Below are 16,533 nucleotides of genomic sequence, written 5' to 3' on the forward strand. Positions count from 1 at the left end.
AGTACATAAGTCTCCTCCCGAGTGACCTTCCCGGCAGCCCTTGCTGGCTCTGCCCCAACCAAACAAAGAGGGCAGGAGCTTTTCAAACAGCAGCCTCCCAAAAAGTTGGCTGCAGCGGAGCTGGGCTCTGTCGGGACCTTTGCTGACCCAGGCCGCTGGAGGATGCAGCAGCTGCAGCGAGCCGGTGCCTTCGCCTGGAAGGATCGAGCAGTCATCTCCAGTCCCCTGTACGTGGAGGCTCTGCCTGTTTGCTTCTGTGCTTTAAGCTGGTTTGGGTGTTGGGAGCGTGGTGGGGAAGGACAGAGAGAAACTTTGCATGTGAGGGGTTGCGAGGAGGCCTGTGCTACTGAGCTCCTGGGGCCCCGAGCCCCCATCCCGTGCTTGACGGGGGCACCGGTTCGGATGGGGTGGGCTGCTGCCGCTCGGCACGCAGCCGGGGATGTGTGCGAGCAGGGGCGCAGAGGTTCGGGGCCACACTGAAACTCCGGGTCAGAGCTGGGAATGTGGTGCCTGATCTGAGGTGCTGGTTTCCAGCTGCTTTTTAAACTCAGCAGCCCACCTAGCCGCTTCCCAGCGGAGGTGCAGACCCCTCTTCAGAATCGTATGTGTATAGATAGACTGCTGGATGGTGCGTTTAAGCCAGCTGACGGCCACGAAGTCGCTCCAGCCAAGACACAATAGACAAACGAGCAAGAGAGGAAAGAGGGGAGTTGTGCGAGTGCTGATTTCGGGTTTCGCCTCCGTGCCGCTTCATTCCCGCACCTCCGCTCTGCTAATGAGGACACTGCTAGTGCCTGCCACCTCTGCAGGTGAACGGCTCTGCTTGCAGAGGAGGATTGTGGCTGGGATTAATTAGTCAGTGTCTCTAAATGCCACCTGAGGCTGAAAGCAGTTCTCCTGTTTATGACTCTGTCTTGTAATGGGTACTTTGGTTTTCCCTCCTTGTCATTAGCTTTGGGTTGGGCGGTTGCTGTGGCATGTTGGTCTCGCTACAGGCAGCTCTCCTTGAGCTGCCCCAGAAGATCCTGCCGACTGCGGCACCGAACCGTTGGTGCTCGTTTATTGTGTTGAGGCCAGGTGCAAGGTGCTGTACACTGGGCCCTGTGGAGCACTTGTGAAGATTGCACTAGAGCACTGGCTTGGCCTGCAACATCTGGATGCTGATGTTTCCCCCACGCTGCATGTGCTTTGGTCTGTCTCCCTGTGCTGCCTGTCATTCCTTCTGCACCTGTGTTAAAGAGGGGTTAGATGTGTGTCTGGCTTCACAGAATGCAGTTCGTGTTGCTTTGTTGGAGGAATTGCAGGGTGGGTTTTTTTTTATCTAATGCCTTTGGAAACTTTTCATCTTAACGTGTAATAATAGCCTCAGCTGTCTCTGCAGAGGGTTGAGTTTAGCCTGAGTTTCCTACAGCTTCATGGCCAAGTAGTTACACAGATTTGAACAGCAGGAAAAGGTGATTTGGGGGCACTCCTATCTAGTGTGTAGAATGATGTGAATTTTATCAGTTTAGCTGAAACTGAGCTTCTAGGTGAATTCAGTTTTGAGCAGTAGTCTCTGAACTTCTGGACTGCTCTCTCCGGAGATCTGAAGCACGCTGGCAGCTGTGTCGTGGACAGACTGAAGACTTCAAGGCTGTATGCAGCAGAGCGTGCCTCTGCACAAGTTTGTTTATGTAGGATCTTAGCCTAAAAATTCGCCCCGATGCATGTTTTCTCTCTTTTCCTGTGACGCTTACAAAGCTGTAATGCTGTAATTGCTAATGCTGTAGGAATATGCCTGCTGAACGTTAAACTTCCTCAAAAATCCTGATTTCACCACAAGGAGCAAATAACACATTACTTTTTCCAGTGATTCCCTTGTCTCTTCTTCAGACATGTGAAAGACACTAGAAAGGCAAGGTAAATAACACATTACTTTTTGTAGTGATGTCCTTGTCTCTTATTCAGACACTAGAAATCCAAAGTATGTCTGTGGTTTAGTCTTTGCGATTCTCCCCACTGGAAGAGCTGTATCTTGGGAAAGCAGAGGTGATTTAAAGATGCAAAACACTTTAAGGAGAGGCTAATAGTACTGCTGATTGTACAAGTGCAGGGCAGTGAGAAACCTGCATTTATGGCTCAGGTATGAATACTTCAGCTCAACTTCATGAGAATTTGCTCAGTCCCAGGGCAGAGATGGATTTCTGAGTTTGGATGTGAAATGCAAGCTGTGCCTCTCACCCAGGTCTTTCAGGAGGTCTGTGAAAGCCTCCTGTTCCTTCAGGCTGTGGCTCCACAGTCACTCATAGCAGGTTTGTGCCCTCCGAATCATTCCTCAGTGCAAATCTAACCTTTATCAGATACAGGCACAGAACCACAGCTGTGCTGAATTTGTCGGAGCACGTGATACGGCATTGCTGCTGACCTATGTTTTTTGAGCCAATCTCTACTGCCACAAAAACCTCCCTGTCTCTAAGGCCACAAGTGAGAGAGATCCAAGTGGGAAGACAACTGGATTCTTACCATGCTAGCTGTCTTTATAAGCTTCCAAGAGCGTAATGCTTAATTATGTAAGATGGATTTCAAGATGGTCTTGGCCAGTTTTGTGTCTTCTATTTGAGGATCTGATTTTTTTAGTGTGGGTAGGCAGAGGGCTATCTTCTCCATTTGCGCTGAAAGCAGAGCCTAAAGAAACTGGCCATTTGTCAAAGGCCATGGAGCAAAGCTAGACATTGACTTTAAATAGCTCACTTTGAAATCCTGGGCCAGATATACGGTACAAGAGAGATATGGAGCTACTGGAGTGAATCCAGCGAAGGGCTACTAAGACGATTAAGGGACTGCAGCCTCTGTCATAGGTGGAAAGGCTGAGAGAGCTGGGACTTTTTAGCCTGGAGAAGAGAAGGCTCAGGGGGGATCTTATCAGTGTGTATAAATATCTGAAGGGAGGGTGTAAAGAGGATGGGGCCAGACGCTTCTCAGTGGTGCCCAGTGACAGGACAAGAGGCAACGGGCACGAACTGAAATACAGGAAAACTCAAGAAAAAGCTTCTTTCCTGTGAGGGTGCCTGAGCACTGGAACGGGTTGCCCAGAGAGGTTGTGGAGTCTCCATCCGTGGAAATATTCAGAAGTTTTCTGGACGGGGTCCTCGGCAGCCTGCTGTAGGTGACCCTGCCTGCATTAGATAATATCCAAAGGTCTTTTCCAACCTCAAACATTCTGTGAATCTATAAAAAGCTTCTTATGAGTTTATCCCTTTAGGCAGTGAGTCAGCATGGCTCAGGTAACAGCACCATCTAAATTCAACTGCCCAATCTCCTTTTTAACAAAAAGCATATCTCTTGTAACAAAGCTGCTCCTATGCATCTACTTCTACTACCTGATTTTGCAAAGAAAATCAGGGCTCTGTAACAGGGAATACCCAAGCTTTTACAGCAGTCTCTTTGGCTGGTAGCACTCTATGCTTTTACATAATGTGGTTGCCTCCACGATGCTTGACAAATCATCGCAAAACAGTGACATTGTGCAAAATTGCAGTCCATACGATTGGAAGAAGCAACCATTCTTACCTGGCACAGATCCTCCTGCTTTGGCAGCATTTCTGCACAGGACCCCTAATGCTGTTGATCTTCCTCGAGGCTAAGTACCGTTAGCCCACATTGCTAGGTCTTTCTGATTCACTGTCTCCGCAGGGCTAAGACTTTCCAGTCAGTTTGTACAGCAGGTGAAACTGTTATCTAGGTAAAGAAATAAATATCCATGTCCCTTCAAAGCTGTGCCTGGCCCGCTCTGAAGCAGTGCTCTAAGGAACCCAGGAAGCAAGAAAATAAGTTGCCATACCAGTTCATCTTTCCTTCCCAGCACGGTTTACCATGTTAAAAGCACATTTCTCTGCAGGGTCAGATCAGTCCGTTTCTCCGAAGGGAGCAGGCGCTCTCCCAGCAGACTGCTAGCCCCTTCCGTGGTATCTTAACCTTCGCTCCACTTGAAACAGTTCTTGCTCTCTTCGTTGCATGAAGTTATTTTCTGTATCTGAACCAAGTATAAACCAGCGCTGTCCTGCCTTGTCCTTGTGCGGCTCCTGGATGATTTTTGGTTTTTTTCCCAAGCTGCTGCAGAATGAAGGAGGACTCATCTTGCCAGTTTTTGCTGTCACTATTTCAAACCTTGTGGGAAAGCCATAAAACTGATGAGAACGGGTCAGCATCACTCCGCAGATGCTTGCAGCTGTTCCAGCTTCCCAAAGGCGGGCTGGGGACCTGGAAAGGCGGACTGGGAATTGGAGGCTAAGAGAAGGATGGGCAAGAAGGGTCTAGCTGCTGCCGCCCTTGCAGCCATGAGGCCCGGAGCAAAGGGAAGTCAGGCAGATTGGGCTTGTGGCTCCTCGCAGGCTCTCTGAGGATGCGTCCTCTTGTGCTAACACCTTCCTCTTCATTTTCCTGCTTCTGCTAGCCTGAGATAGCTCGTGCTGTTATGAATTAGTCAAACTGTGTCCTGTTCTGTGTCCTGGTACACTGGCCTTGCACTGAACAAAGCCAGCTTGAACTGAAAGGAAAAGGATATGTCCACATGCAACTTTGTCCTAGACTATAGCACCTTCTTAGGGCAGGAGGATTTGCACTCACTGCTGCGCAGCAAGCTCTTGCATCCAATGTGTGTTGGGATGTTAACAACATAAAGTGACTGTTCTTAGTGTCTGAGACTAGGCAGGAGACTAGCTGCATCCTTTTGTTTCCTGTGGGTTGCTGGTTTTCCTCCTCCTATGCTTCCCTGTACCTCAGGCACAGCCTTTCTCAGCGTCAGCAGTCTGTCCCACGGGTGAGGCATGTTCTCCCACCTCCATATCTGCTGCCCTCACGCCTGTGTTCTTCTAAAAAGATAAATTGAACCTTGCTGCTTTTGTGAAGTCCATGTATAGATAAGTGCCTGCATCTCTCCACGGCCGCTCCTGCCTTGAGGGCTAGGCTGGCTGCTGGCGCGCTGCGATGCAGCTGACCCAGAGGAGTTCATTAGCCATTTGGAAAAGGCAGCTCCGTGGTAAAGTAGTTGTGTGACTGTGGCATGACACTGCCGTCTCTTAAGGACACTACGGGGATCCCACTCTTCCCTGCTTCAAACCAGCATGAATTTTGGAAGAGGCTTCGCTGAAGTAAAGCTTTCACATCCCTAAGGTAAAAACTGCCCGTGGCCAAGAGGAGGCTCTCGGCTGACGCACTCATCTCTGCACACAGAAGGGAGAGGTGAATGTTCCCAAATACGAGTAAACTCTGTCAGCACACAACTAATGTTTAACTCGGGGGGAATTTGGAATTCAACCCCTCGGTAATCAGAGAAAGACCGGGGGAGAAATGGGCAGCAAGCCTGCCCGTGCGTGTCCGTGCGTGTGCACGCAAGCCGGCGAGCTTCGTGCCGAGGGCCCGGGAGGATGAGCCCTGGGGATCGCCTCCTTCCCAGGCCCACTTCTGGGGCCCGGCTGGCGGAGCTGGGGTTTGCCCGGGCGCTGCACCTGCCTCAGAAGCCGGCAGTGGAAGGAGAAAGCTGCTGCTTGCCCGGTGGCTAGTGGTTAGGAGACTTCACCGGGGTTGTAGGAAACTTGGATTCAAATCCTTCCTTCTTCTCAGACCTTAAATCCGCTCTGCCCAGAAGGCAGCTCTGGGACATGTCTGAGGGTTGCCACCTTCTCTCTTGAGGCTATTCCATTTTGTATATAATATTTTCTGGGCCAGAGAGAGGAAAAGCTAAGGAAATAATCGCAGGGAAGAGAAATGAGCTCCAGGTTGCTGTCTGTGCTGCTCTGAATATCACTCCATACAAAATGAAGGAGTAAGAGCATTCCCAGGAGCACTTTCCTGGTTAAAGAGGCTTTCCTGGTTACAGCTAAGTACTTCAAGAATTTAGGCATTGCAAGGGTTCAGCAGCAGCTGGAGAAAGGGCGTCTGAGAGGAGATTTGGACAGGCACCTAAACTGGCAGGCGGAAACGAAATTCCTTTGCAGGCCTGGCCGCATCACAAAAAATGCAGCTGCTTACACAGATGCCTATGTCCGACTGGCTGGGTGAGATCTCGAAAGCTCAACCGCCGCGGCGCAGAAGTGGAAGCCCCCACGTCGTGTGACAGCCCTCGCACGGCCGCGGCAGTAAACCAGGCGCTGCGGTTGCGGTGTCCTCGCCGACGAGGCACGCGGCCGGCCGCAAAGCGCGGCGGGTAGAGGAGGGCAGGATGCTTGCAGACCCGTAAGGAACCGCGCCGCAGCGAGCACGGCTCGCAGGGGAACACCATTTTGCCCGCACGAGCATGGTCGCAGGATCGGGGCTTGCGGAAGGACCTGCAGCTGTGGCTGGTGTAGAAGACAATAAGCAGGGAGGTGAAGGCAAGCCATGCTCTGGAGCAAATCTGCCCGTCTGTAACATCTGGGTTTTGAAACAGGAGACTTTTAATGCCCATGCAAAGTACACAGGACCTGCGCTTGTTTTGGAAAGCCCCATGCAAAGCAGCTGTTATGGAGCTGCCCTGTTCTGGAAACACCAAAGGCTGAGTCAGCCCCGAGGACATTGTTCAGAGCCTTTTTGTAGGAGGTGAAACCTTTCTTTTTTCCCTGATGTGCACAGAAATGAAAAGATGTAAAAGCCTCTGGAAAAGGAGTAAGAATACTGGCATGTGAACACAGCTCACATGATTGCAGTGCTGCGAATTTGCCTCGGTTGAAGCGCTCTTCTCCCTGCCCCCCTGCAAAGCCACAGCTTGAATTGGCTTCTGCTGAGCAGCACATGTAACCTTCAGAGGAACCACGTCACCCCCAATCCGGGCCGGAAAACTAAGGGAAATTGTGGCTCTGAGAAACTCCCTGAAACTTTTCCTCTAATTGGATTGATTTTTTTTGGCAGGGGGTGCAAAAATTATTAGAGACTAACAAGCATCTGGCAGGGTGGGTGAGTGTAAAGGTCTCTTCTCCATGAATGTGTAACTTGGGCAGCTGCGTTGCATAAGCTGCATGTATGGTGCAGGCTGCAGCTCCATCCGTAAAAACCCCTCTGGAGAGGGAGAAAGAGGAAAAGGTGGTGGACTCAGCTTTGGAAATGGGTCGCATGTTCGATACAGGAAAACTGCAAGTTTGCAGCAGGACCTGGATGAACAAAGGCTGAAATAGAGGTGGAGCCAGACCTGTTGGAGAGACCGCTGTGTTGTGATCTTGCAGGACATTGCTGGGCTACTTTGCTGTCTGGAGGGGGAACCTGCTGCTTTCACTAGAAGCCCTTTTCTCCTGTCCTACAGGGTCCTGAGGCACTGCTGTGCACTTTGGAGTCTGGATGGGGTAAGCAAGGGGAGGTGGTAGAAATGCTGCGTGGAGTTAGTGCATTTATGAAGCTTTCTCATCAGTCTCGCTTCCCCAGGGGTGTGAGGAGGCTGGATAAAGGCTGCAGGAGCGGATCGTGACTCTCCCAGCATCACTCCAATAGGGAGAAGTCCCTGCTGTGAACTGGAGCCTGCAGTTGCAGGTGACTTTGGCAGGTTTTAAATTTCCTGGTCTACCAGGAGTTGTTAAGCAGGTCAATGTTTGAATAGGGTTTGGGTTTCTGTCACAGGCTTTTGAGATGGTTAAACTCATGCTCAAGTGTTGAAATGCTCTGGGAGGAGGACAAGTCTTCTTGCCAGGACCTGAGCTGCCTGTACCCGCAGCCACGGGAAGCTCAGGGAGCGCGGCCCGGCCGTGCTGCATCTGGGCCTCGCTGCGGGCTGGCGCTGCCAGTGCTCCTCCTCATCCCACTCGGCACTGGAGCAGATTTCACCTGCTAAATGCCTGGAGAGACCAGCCGGAGAGGAGAGCCTCTGGGTCTGAGAAGTTTGGGTGCTTCTGCAGTTTTCCCGTTGCTCTGTAATTGCAGTATCTGCAGCCAGGGAGACTTCTGCTTTCCTGTGTCTGCTCTCCCCCAGCCCTTATCGACGTGATCCCTGATGCACAGAGCAGGGCGAGGGATGGCCTTTAGATGTAAACAGCTCTGGATCAAAGTACAATCTACACCGCTTGAGTTAATTTCTGTCTTTCTCTTGCTACAGAAGAAATAAAATGCAAAAGGGCACAATTCCTGTATCAAATTAAATGGCTCCATTTCTCCCTGTGGCTTTCTGTGGGTGATCTGCAACAGTCTCTGTGCCTTCCTGGCAGATGAAACACGTTATTGTCTTCTGTAAGACCAGCATGTGTTTGGGGAAGCGGAGTTTGGAAAAGGTTCATAAATCCCATCTGCATGTTGCTCAAGCAGGGACCCTTTGAAGTGGCCTCTATTATACATTGCTAATCTGAAAAGTGCTTTGCTGTGTTAGGGGAATTCTTGTGGATTATTTATTTTGGTGAGGTAAAACCCGAGTATGTTCTCCAGGCAGCACTTACAGCACTGGTTTTTGAAGAAATGCTTGCAGAAGAAGGGAGCTGGTAAGAAATGGAAAAAAAAAAAAACCCTCCACCATAATTGTACACATACACACACACGTATTTGTTTATATGTGTTTGAAACCCCACTGGATATAGTCCTGGGCAACCTGCCGTAGGTGACCCTGCTTGAGCAGAGAGGTTGGACCAGATGATCTCCAGAGATCCCTTCCACCCCCAGCTGTTCTGTGTCATTCTGATATGTGAATATATACATACATGTGTGTGTATGTATGTAGATATATATGCACATATATATACATACATACATTTATATATATGTATATATAAGAAACACAATTCTTAGCACTGTCCATCCTGAACTTGGCTTTTCCGGTAACTCTGGAGCCCTTCTTCTCCTTCCCCAGCTTGCTTTGCTCTCTGACCTCTGTGGTTCCCTAACGCAATGGCTTTTCTGTGGGCCAAGGACGGAGGGCAAGGAAGGGGGCTTTTGAGGGGCAGGTGTTTTGGGATACTGAGCTGCGTCCATGGCTTTGGCAGCCCTCTGGGTGTCATTATGTGCTCCAGGGCCGGTGTGCTAGGGAAGCAGTGGAGCCTCTGTGCGCCCTCTCGGCCCCTGACGTGGCTGCTCAGCGGTCACCCACGTGCAGAGCATCCCCGTTTGGTCCTTGCCAGGCTGGCTCGCGTGCTTTGGCGGGGTGCGGGCATGCCTGGCCCCGCCGTGTGTGCAGGTGGCATGAGAGGTTTCCTGCCTCAGAGCCGGGGTGGGAAAGGATCTGGCCCTGGCGCTTTCCTTTGCTCTAGGGTGTGACCCTGAGTAGATGCGCTGTCAGAGGCTGTATCTGTGCAATTTCCACCCACCCACGGAGAGTCTATGTGTCCATGTACCAAGCCACTTCCAGCACAAGGCAAAGCTGTGTATGTGCGTGTATAGAGGGAAGCAAGGGGAGCTCAGCAGGGAGGGAAGGTGTAAGCACTAAGGAAGGGCAGTAATTACCTCTGTATTTGCCTGTATAATGTACCTTTGTTACAACCGGTATATGACTGTTTGCTTTTTCTTCTTTCAAAGGCATGGTACAGCACAGTCTACAGTCTCAAAAGGCAGGCTCTAAAGCACTGACCGTTTCCAAGGAGGAGCCTGCAAAGCTGGAGTCCCCGATTCTGCTAACTGCAACGTTACAGGCCACCAAAGAGACGTGAAGCTCTGGGGAGGACCTGCTCGCTTCCAGGGACCTGCCAGCCTTGCACGAGGAACTTCTGCTGTTTCCCGGGACTGGCACCGAGCTCCCCAAGCTCCTGAGCAGAGCCTGCTGCTGCTCCGGATCCTAGTGTGCCACTTGGCCAGAGCAGGACACATCTGCATTGGGCATGAACACAAACAACCACAGAAATAGGAATTAGAGGTGGCCCAGGCACACAGCAGGACTTGCATTGCTCTGAGTTTTGAAACAAGAGGAGGCAACTGCTTTTTGTGTATTACCTAAGCCACCATTGGAAATAGTAGCCAGAAAATCAGCACTTAATGAGTTAGCCATCCCGGTCCTTTGCATACACATGATATTGTTTTCCTTATCACAGCAAAAGGGGGAACGCTCACTGTTCACCTCTGAGATAGTGACAGACTTTACCTGAAACGATGAGGCCTGGCTGCCTTGGCCAATTGCATTTCCAAATGTTGTGTAGCCACTCAAGGACTTTCTAACAACAGCAACTTCTAGGTGGCTCAGAAATGTTTTCTGAGTGGATTTGGAGTAAGTTTTCCTTCCTCTAGCAACCTATCTACTGTTTTTCAGAGGGGAAGCAAACCCCAGCCATCTGATGCCTTCTCCCGGCTCTGGCCCAGCTCTCCTTCTCTCTCCATCACTGGTATGCTGATGGCAGCAGGGAACTGATGTCTGGTTTGGGACGTCAGGTAGAGCAGAGCTTGTTCCTGCCCTCTGTGCCCTTGCTGGACCAGGGGTCTCGGCCCGACCTTCTGTTCTGAAGCGCGTGCCCTCATGAAGTTCCTGCTTGAGTGAGGGATGTGTTTCCTGGCCATCCCAATTGCTTCCAATCCCAGCTGAAAGCCCTGCCTCCTTCCATCTCTTCGACTTGGGAACCCGGTGTCTAGCAAAGCATCGTCACTGCTCAGAGCTTGGGGTGGTCCTGTGTGGAGCCACAGCCACTGCAGGCAGCCGGTGACAAAAAACTAGCGGAGTGGTAGCGCAGCTTGCGAGGCTTGGCGTTGCCCTCGGGGCGTAGCCATCCCCTGCAGCAGCTCTGCTCTTCGCCACCGGCCAAGTGGCCTCTGCTGCTGCTTCGAGGCTTGCTGACAGGGGCTGCGCGGGGGACGCGCGCCCCGGCTAGCGGCACTGCCCGGCCGGCAGCGATGTAGCTGCCGCCTGCGGGACGGAAGGGCGGCGGGAAGGTGCCAGGCTGCACCAGCGCCCGGGGAGCAATGGGCCGCCTGGATGACCACGCCAAGAAGAGGATCGTGGAGCTGCGCAAAGCCGGGCTGAGCTTTCGCAAGATCAAGAAAGTCCTAGAGCTGGACAACATCCGGGTGACCCCGCAGGCGGTGTACCTCTTCCTCAAGCGGAAGAACGTGGAGCCCGGCCGGCCGGCGGGAGCCGTGCTGCCCCAGCCGGCGGGCGACGGGGCGCAGCGCAAGGCAGGGGCCGGCCAGGCGGGCTGGGAGGACGAGCAGCTCTGGACCATGCTCCAGGAAAATGAGCCCGAGCAGGACGAGCAGGAAGCGGCGGGTCCCAAGGCCCCCGTGCTGCCCGGCGGAGGTGCCGCGGGCAGCGAGGGGCCCTGCCTCAGCGACAGCCGAGACAGCAAGGACGGCATCAAGATCGTCAGCGTGACCTCGCTCTGCAAGGATGGCGGGCAGTTTGGGAAGCCTGTGCCCATGGGACTGTCTTCAGGGACCCAAGTGGCCCCCGGGAACAGTAAGGCCTGGCTTTCTACCCTCCTGTTCCTGCCTCTCAGGTGGTGCCCGAGTTTGGATGCCTTGCACCGGGGCTGTCTGTGCCCTGGCAGGGGGAAAAAAAAAACCAAAAACCCACAACTCTGCCTCTGCCTGAGCTTTCCAGTCCCATAGGGATGGTGGGGAGCCTCCAGCACTATTCAACCGTGGTTGAAATGCAGAGGAGTTTGGCCTCTGCGTGTCAGTGGCAGCCCAGGGCCCAGAGCTGCGCCTTGGAAGCTGTGCTGTGCAAAAAGGCTTTCTGCCTCAGGCCCGGGCTGGGCCGGGAGGCGAAGAGCTCCCCATCCTCCCAGGGGAAGCTCTGAAGGGGAATGGCGGGGTGGAAGGCCTCCGTTCAAGGCTCTCCTTCTGAGGCATTTCTCTCAACGTCCCTCGCAGGTGACGACTGCTCCGTGAACCGATCGAGCGCTCCGGGGAGCTGCCCAGCTCTCCTGCCCCCAGCGGTCCCCCAGCAGCCACTGCCCAACCGAGGGAGGCTCTTCGTGCCCCCCGCCAGGAACCCAGCCCTGATCGTAAAGAAGAAGATTGTGGATAGGGCTATTCTCCTCCAGAAAAAGGTACGAGGCAAGGAGATGCCGAGGGGCTGGAGCGTGCCTGGTCTGAGGGCATAGCTGCTCCAGCCAGGACCTGGCGCTGTGCTGAGCTCACACGAGACGCCTTGCTCACACTGACCCTTGCGGGAGCCCGGGAAGCACTGAGGGCACAGGAGATGATGCCCGCATGCAGGGGAAGGTGTGTCGATGCCCTGCATGGTGGGCTTCATCGCTACTGCCCTTGTGCGTGCCAGGGAGGAAGCCCTGCTCCCTGGGTTGCGTGCTGCCAGCCCACCCTACCCACGCTGCCCGCAGGGAGCAGGCCCAGCACACATGCCTTGCCATGCCCGTGGGCTTCCCTGCCAAGGAGACAACTTGTTCCTTGGAATTAAAGCCTCTTTTAAACTATGCACAAGGGTAGAACATCAGGGGATTAAGGGCTCATGAAATACACAGCAGACATATGCTAGTTGCACTCTTAAGAAATGCTTAAATTTAAGCACTCGGTTAGCTCACTGGGGAAGTTTCCCCATTGCCCCTGTTCAAGGCAGTTGGATGAGGGCTTCTGGGGGTAACAGGGAGTGGGTGCAGTTACTACTTGGTTTTGGAAAGGAGCAGCAGAAGTACTAGTTTCTATCAGTATTTGGCCTCCTGAATCTTCAATACACAGTTCACGGACTTTCCCTTTAAGGTTTGGTCCTCAGTCTAGGCTCAGAAGTTCTGCCTGAACCCCACTGAGGACAGTGGCTACTTCATGGTGGCAGCAGAGCAGCGCAGAGGGTGAGCTTCAGACCATCTCTGGGAGATGATGGGCTGAGAAGGGCCAGGATGGGGGTGAGGAGGGCCAGAACTGCCACCCTTTAAGAAGCATCAAGCATCTGTAGTTTCTAACACATACAACACTGCTTTGTAATGCCACAAAACCTCTCAGGGTCTGGGCTGTACATGCACAACCATGTCTGACACTTGCTATTCTCCCATCAGGTCAACATTCAGAATGGGCAGAGTCTGTCTGGCTCCACGACTGTCCTGCCTTTCCTGGTGGGAGTGCAGCCGGCCGGCCAGCCCCTGCAGCCAAGCCCAGCTGTCCTGACCACTGCAGTGAGCCACTGTGCAAATGTAAGTGACCCAGGACTCCTGGGCCCAGCCCAGAGTACGTTGCCAGCAGGGTGAATGGGCCTCAGACCAGTCCCAAACGCTAGGCCAAAGCCCAATCTTTACCTGTTCAGAGCGGACTGTGACCTCCAGAGACTTAAATGATGGGTTACGCTATTGCGCATGAAGAATCATAAGGCTGATGTTAGCGCCTGCCTTTCCCATGATGGTATCCACGGTACAAAATGTAACAGTGAGTCAGGCTGATTCTCAGGGCATCAGTGTCCTATATACACCCAGCAGGGACTTACCCTCTCTCTGCTCTGATGTAGCAAACTCCATGGGTCTTCTCCAGAGTGTCCAGGTGTTTGTCTGGCAAGAGCCCTTGCCAGCTGCTTGAGAAGCACCATGTTTAGCATCCTTTCTGGAAGAAACACTCCCCAGTGGCTCAAAACCTAGTGTATGAGCTCTCTCAGGAAACAGAACAGCAGAACCAGTTCCAGGGTTGTGCTTTGCAGGGTGCAATGCAAAAAAAGGGGGAAGGAAACAGGATATGCTATTTCTATCCCTGTGGAAAGCAATCACAGGCCTGGCATGCAGCACATGCAGCCCGACTGCCATCTAGCTGCAGTCATCACTGGGTGGCTAAGCCCTTCCTAACAGCATGCACAGCAAGGCAGTGTGCCACCAGACCAGAGGCAAAGAGGTTGGGCGTGGAGGAAAAGCAGATCAGAGCCCAGTGGGATCTAGAAGTCCGCAGCAAGGCTAGTACTACATTCACTCCTGCCCTGTAACTGAAGCACAGAATAAATCCTCTAGCTAATCCTCTACTGAAGGAGCAACCGATAATTTTTCACCTTCCCGTCTCTCCTGCCTCCCACTACTTCCAGGTCAAAGATGCCAGCACTCAAACTGTCCTGCTGAACGTTGCGGGTCCTGGAAACCAGAACCTTGCATGGGGGGGACCAATGCTTCCCCCTGCTCCCAGCCCACACGCTGTTGCCGAAAAGCTGGATGCTGTACACACAGAGATCCAGAAACTGAGTCAGGCGATGCACGCGGTCCTGGAGAGGCAATGCCGCCTGGAGCGCCAGCAGGAGCACCAGCAGCGGCTGCAGCAGGAGATGCTGATGACGCTGCAGCAGCTCAGCTCCACAGTGAGCCACGGGACTGTGCCAGGAAACCAGCCCTGCGTCCCCTTCAGCGGCATGGCCGAGCCCTCGCCCGCTGTGCCAAACTTCAGCCAGTTCAAGATGGAACTCATCTGACCTTGCGTGATGCCGAAGTGCAGGACTGAAGCGAGAGCAGGGAGGGATGCCACTGTGGAAGGATAAAAGTCATGAAGAAGAGCAGGCTCTAATGCTTCAGAAGCTGTATCAGCTGCCTCAGGATTATGTCTGGCATCCGGCAGAGGAAGGTCACTGCTGCATCGCGTCTCACTCTGCTTCAGCCTTGTCGACTAAGAGGAGCTGCCTGGCATAAGAGACAGGGCAATAGAAAGCTGAAGCCTCACTTCTCCCACGCTGCCCATGCTGGCTGGTACTGGAGTTGGCCAGTTGCCGATGGACTTCAGCAGCTCAGACAGGCCGGCTACAAGTAGAGGTCAACTAGGAGGGACGCAGCAGGGAGACAGGTCCCCAGGAACAACATGAGACTTGCTCTCATGGGAGTTGGTATTGTGACAGTCAATCACACGAATGCTTTGTACCCTCCCCCTGCAGAGCCTTGTTCAGTAAAAATCTACATATGCTGTGGTTCAGAAAAGTGTGGGATCTCTTCCTCCATTTTACCTACACATCCCTCCAGCAGCAACCAGGCTGGATAGATTTGAGGCTGCTCTAGCTGCTACCATGCACAGAGCTGCTCAGGGTGGTCAAGCCTATGAAGTGAGACCACCACTCTGTACACTGAGGACATTCCTGGAGGCATGGCATCGGCCACCACACAGTTAGGGCTAAACCTCTCTTGTGTAGGAAACAGATTCTTCAGCCAAGCAGCTCCCAGCCAGGTCACCCTCCCTGCCCCCAAATTCCCAGCAAATCTGGAGTCTGGCACGAGCCTTTGCTCCTGTTCAGTGTCCGGCCAGAGCACAGGCTGCGGTCGGAGTCTCACAGGACTGAGTGTTTAAAGGGATATGAACTGAGTTGTATGCTGACAGAAGTCATGTATTTGTCTCTCCTCAAACCTTTTCTTCTGTAACTGGCCAGGATGTCCTCTTGGCTTTGATTCCCAGCAGTAAGACCTCTCACCTGTAGCGGGCTGCCGATGGTACAGGGCTGCCCAGGCTGCTCGAGAGAGATTTCAGGGGTATGATGCTGAGAACCCCTTCCTGCACGGATAAGAAGGGCTCGAGGGGAGCTGATGCATCTTCACTGCAGCAGTAGAGTTCAGAGTGACTAGTAACTGGACTTGCCTTCCAGGGGAAAGGACTGCCAGGTGAGGGGACCTCTGTTCAATGTCCTGCAGCAAATCTCAAGAAGAGATGAATACAACCTTCCTCTGCATCAGTCAAGAACGCTTCTTTCCTTCTGGTCACCTCCGTGAGCATAAACTTTGCCTAGAAGAAGCCCCCAGTCTTTTTCTTTGGACTCCTTTAGTTGGAGGCCAAAATTTAGAAGTGTAAAAATAATTCAAGCATTAAAAAAAATATATATGTGTGTGTGTGTGTGTGTATATATGTATATATAAAGCTGTACTGTGGGTGTTTTGCAGGTCCTTGCAGCAATGCTGGTGGAGGACGGTGCTGGACAGCCAGTCTGCCACCCACAGAGACACATGCCCGGCCCAAAGGCGATGGATTCTGCCACCATAGCTGTGCCTGGGAGCATTAGAAATCTGCCGCAATCTCCCTGCGGTCGTTCATTTCGATGTTGGTGTAATTTGGGGGATGTCTAAAAAGCAACGGACAAAGAAAAATGCAAGATTAGTTGCTTTGCTCTTTTGTACAAGGCAGCTAACAAGACTCCCATCTCCCCTGCTGTGTTCCTGTATTTAAAATGAAGAGGCTGGATGACCAGCCTTCAGCAGACATGGAGTTTACTAAAGTCTCTTAACATTTTGGGGGAAAAACGGGGGCAGAACACCTAGCATCAACTTGCACATAATTAATACACATCAACTTAAGAACACCTTGGTTTCTGAAGGAGATTCCCCAAACCTGACTTACGGTATTTTAAAAATTCCTTTTAAAAAATACATACTGATTTTTTTCTATTCTCTAGATGAATTTTAAGAACTTTCCTCACTTCTAACACTCACACATCAGCATCCTGTTGAATGAGCAAATGTACCCAATCCAGAAAATTTCATGAAAAGAAATCATCTGGGCTCGTTAAATAACCAGTCTGCTAGAACACTTTTTCAGCGAAAATGCAATTTGAATATTAAGCTCTTGTGTGCCTTCTGATAATATTAGAGACAAGTGTGTCATGTTATAATATGGAAGCTGTTTCCTATGGAGGTTACTTCCATCCTGCTCTAAGGAACAGCTCTTCCCTATTGCCAAAGTGCTGTCTCCCACTCTTCCCTGCCTGCCAGGAACCTTCGGTTCTCTGTTCTCTGACCAAAA

The 16,533-nt window shown here is 52.2% G+C and overlaps 2 protein-coding genes across 6 annotated transcripts in view; one reads left to right on the forward strand and one right to left on the reverse strand.

Annotated features, from left to right (window-relative positions):
• On the forward strand, positions 1-15,622 carry LOC112983372 (uncharacterized). Of its 4 annotated transcripts, XM_064520662.1 has the most exons (6): positions 6,302-7,292; positions 7,372-7,476; positions 9,439-11,299; positions 11,716-11,894; positions 12,855-12,989; positions 13,856-15,622. In XM_064520662.1, the coding sequence occupies exons 3-6, from the start codon at positions 10,807-10,809 to the stop codon at positions 14,231-14,233; spliced, it is 1,185 nt and encodes a 394-aa protein (XP_064376732.1). In that variant the 5' UTR covers positions 6,302-7,292; positions 7,372-7,476; positions 9,439-10,806; the 3' UTR covers positions 14,234-15,622. The 4 variants fall into 4 exon arrangements, with proteins under 4 accessions (XP_025956237.1, XP_064376732.1, XP_025956238.1 ...); XM_026100452.2 differs by lacking the exons at positions 6,302-7,292; positions 7,372-7,476 and adding an exon at positions 1-227; XM_026100453.2 differs by lacking the exon at positions 7,372-7,476.
• Positions 15,324-16,533, reverse strand: part of LOC112983371 (uncharacterized) — a 21,072-nt gene continuing 19,862 nt past the window's right edge. For both annotated transcript variants that reach the window (XM_064520657.1, XM_064520656.1), the window contains exon 15: positions 15,324-15,856. In XM_064520657.1, coding sequence (XP_064376727.1) covers positions 15,793-15,856 — 64 coding nt within the window. In that variant the 3' untranslated portion in view covers positions 15,324-15,792. The remainder of the gene's footprint in view (positions 15,857-16,533) is intronic.

Source organism: Dromaius novaehollandiae, chromosome 14, assembly GCF_036370855.1.
Source record: "Dromaius novaehollandiae isolate bDroNov1 chromosome 14, bDroNov1.hap1, whole genome shotgun sequence".
Taxonomy (NCBI): domain Eukaryota; kingdom Metazoa; phylum Chordata; class Aves; order Casuariiformes; family Dromaiidae; genus Dromaius; species Dromaius novaehollandiae.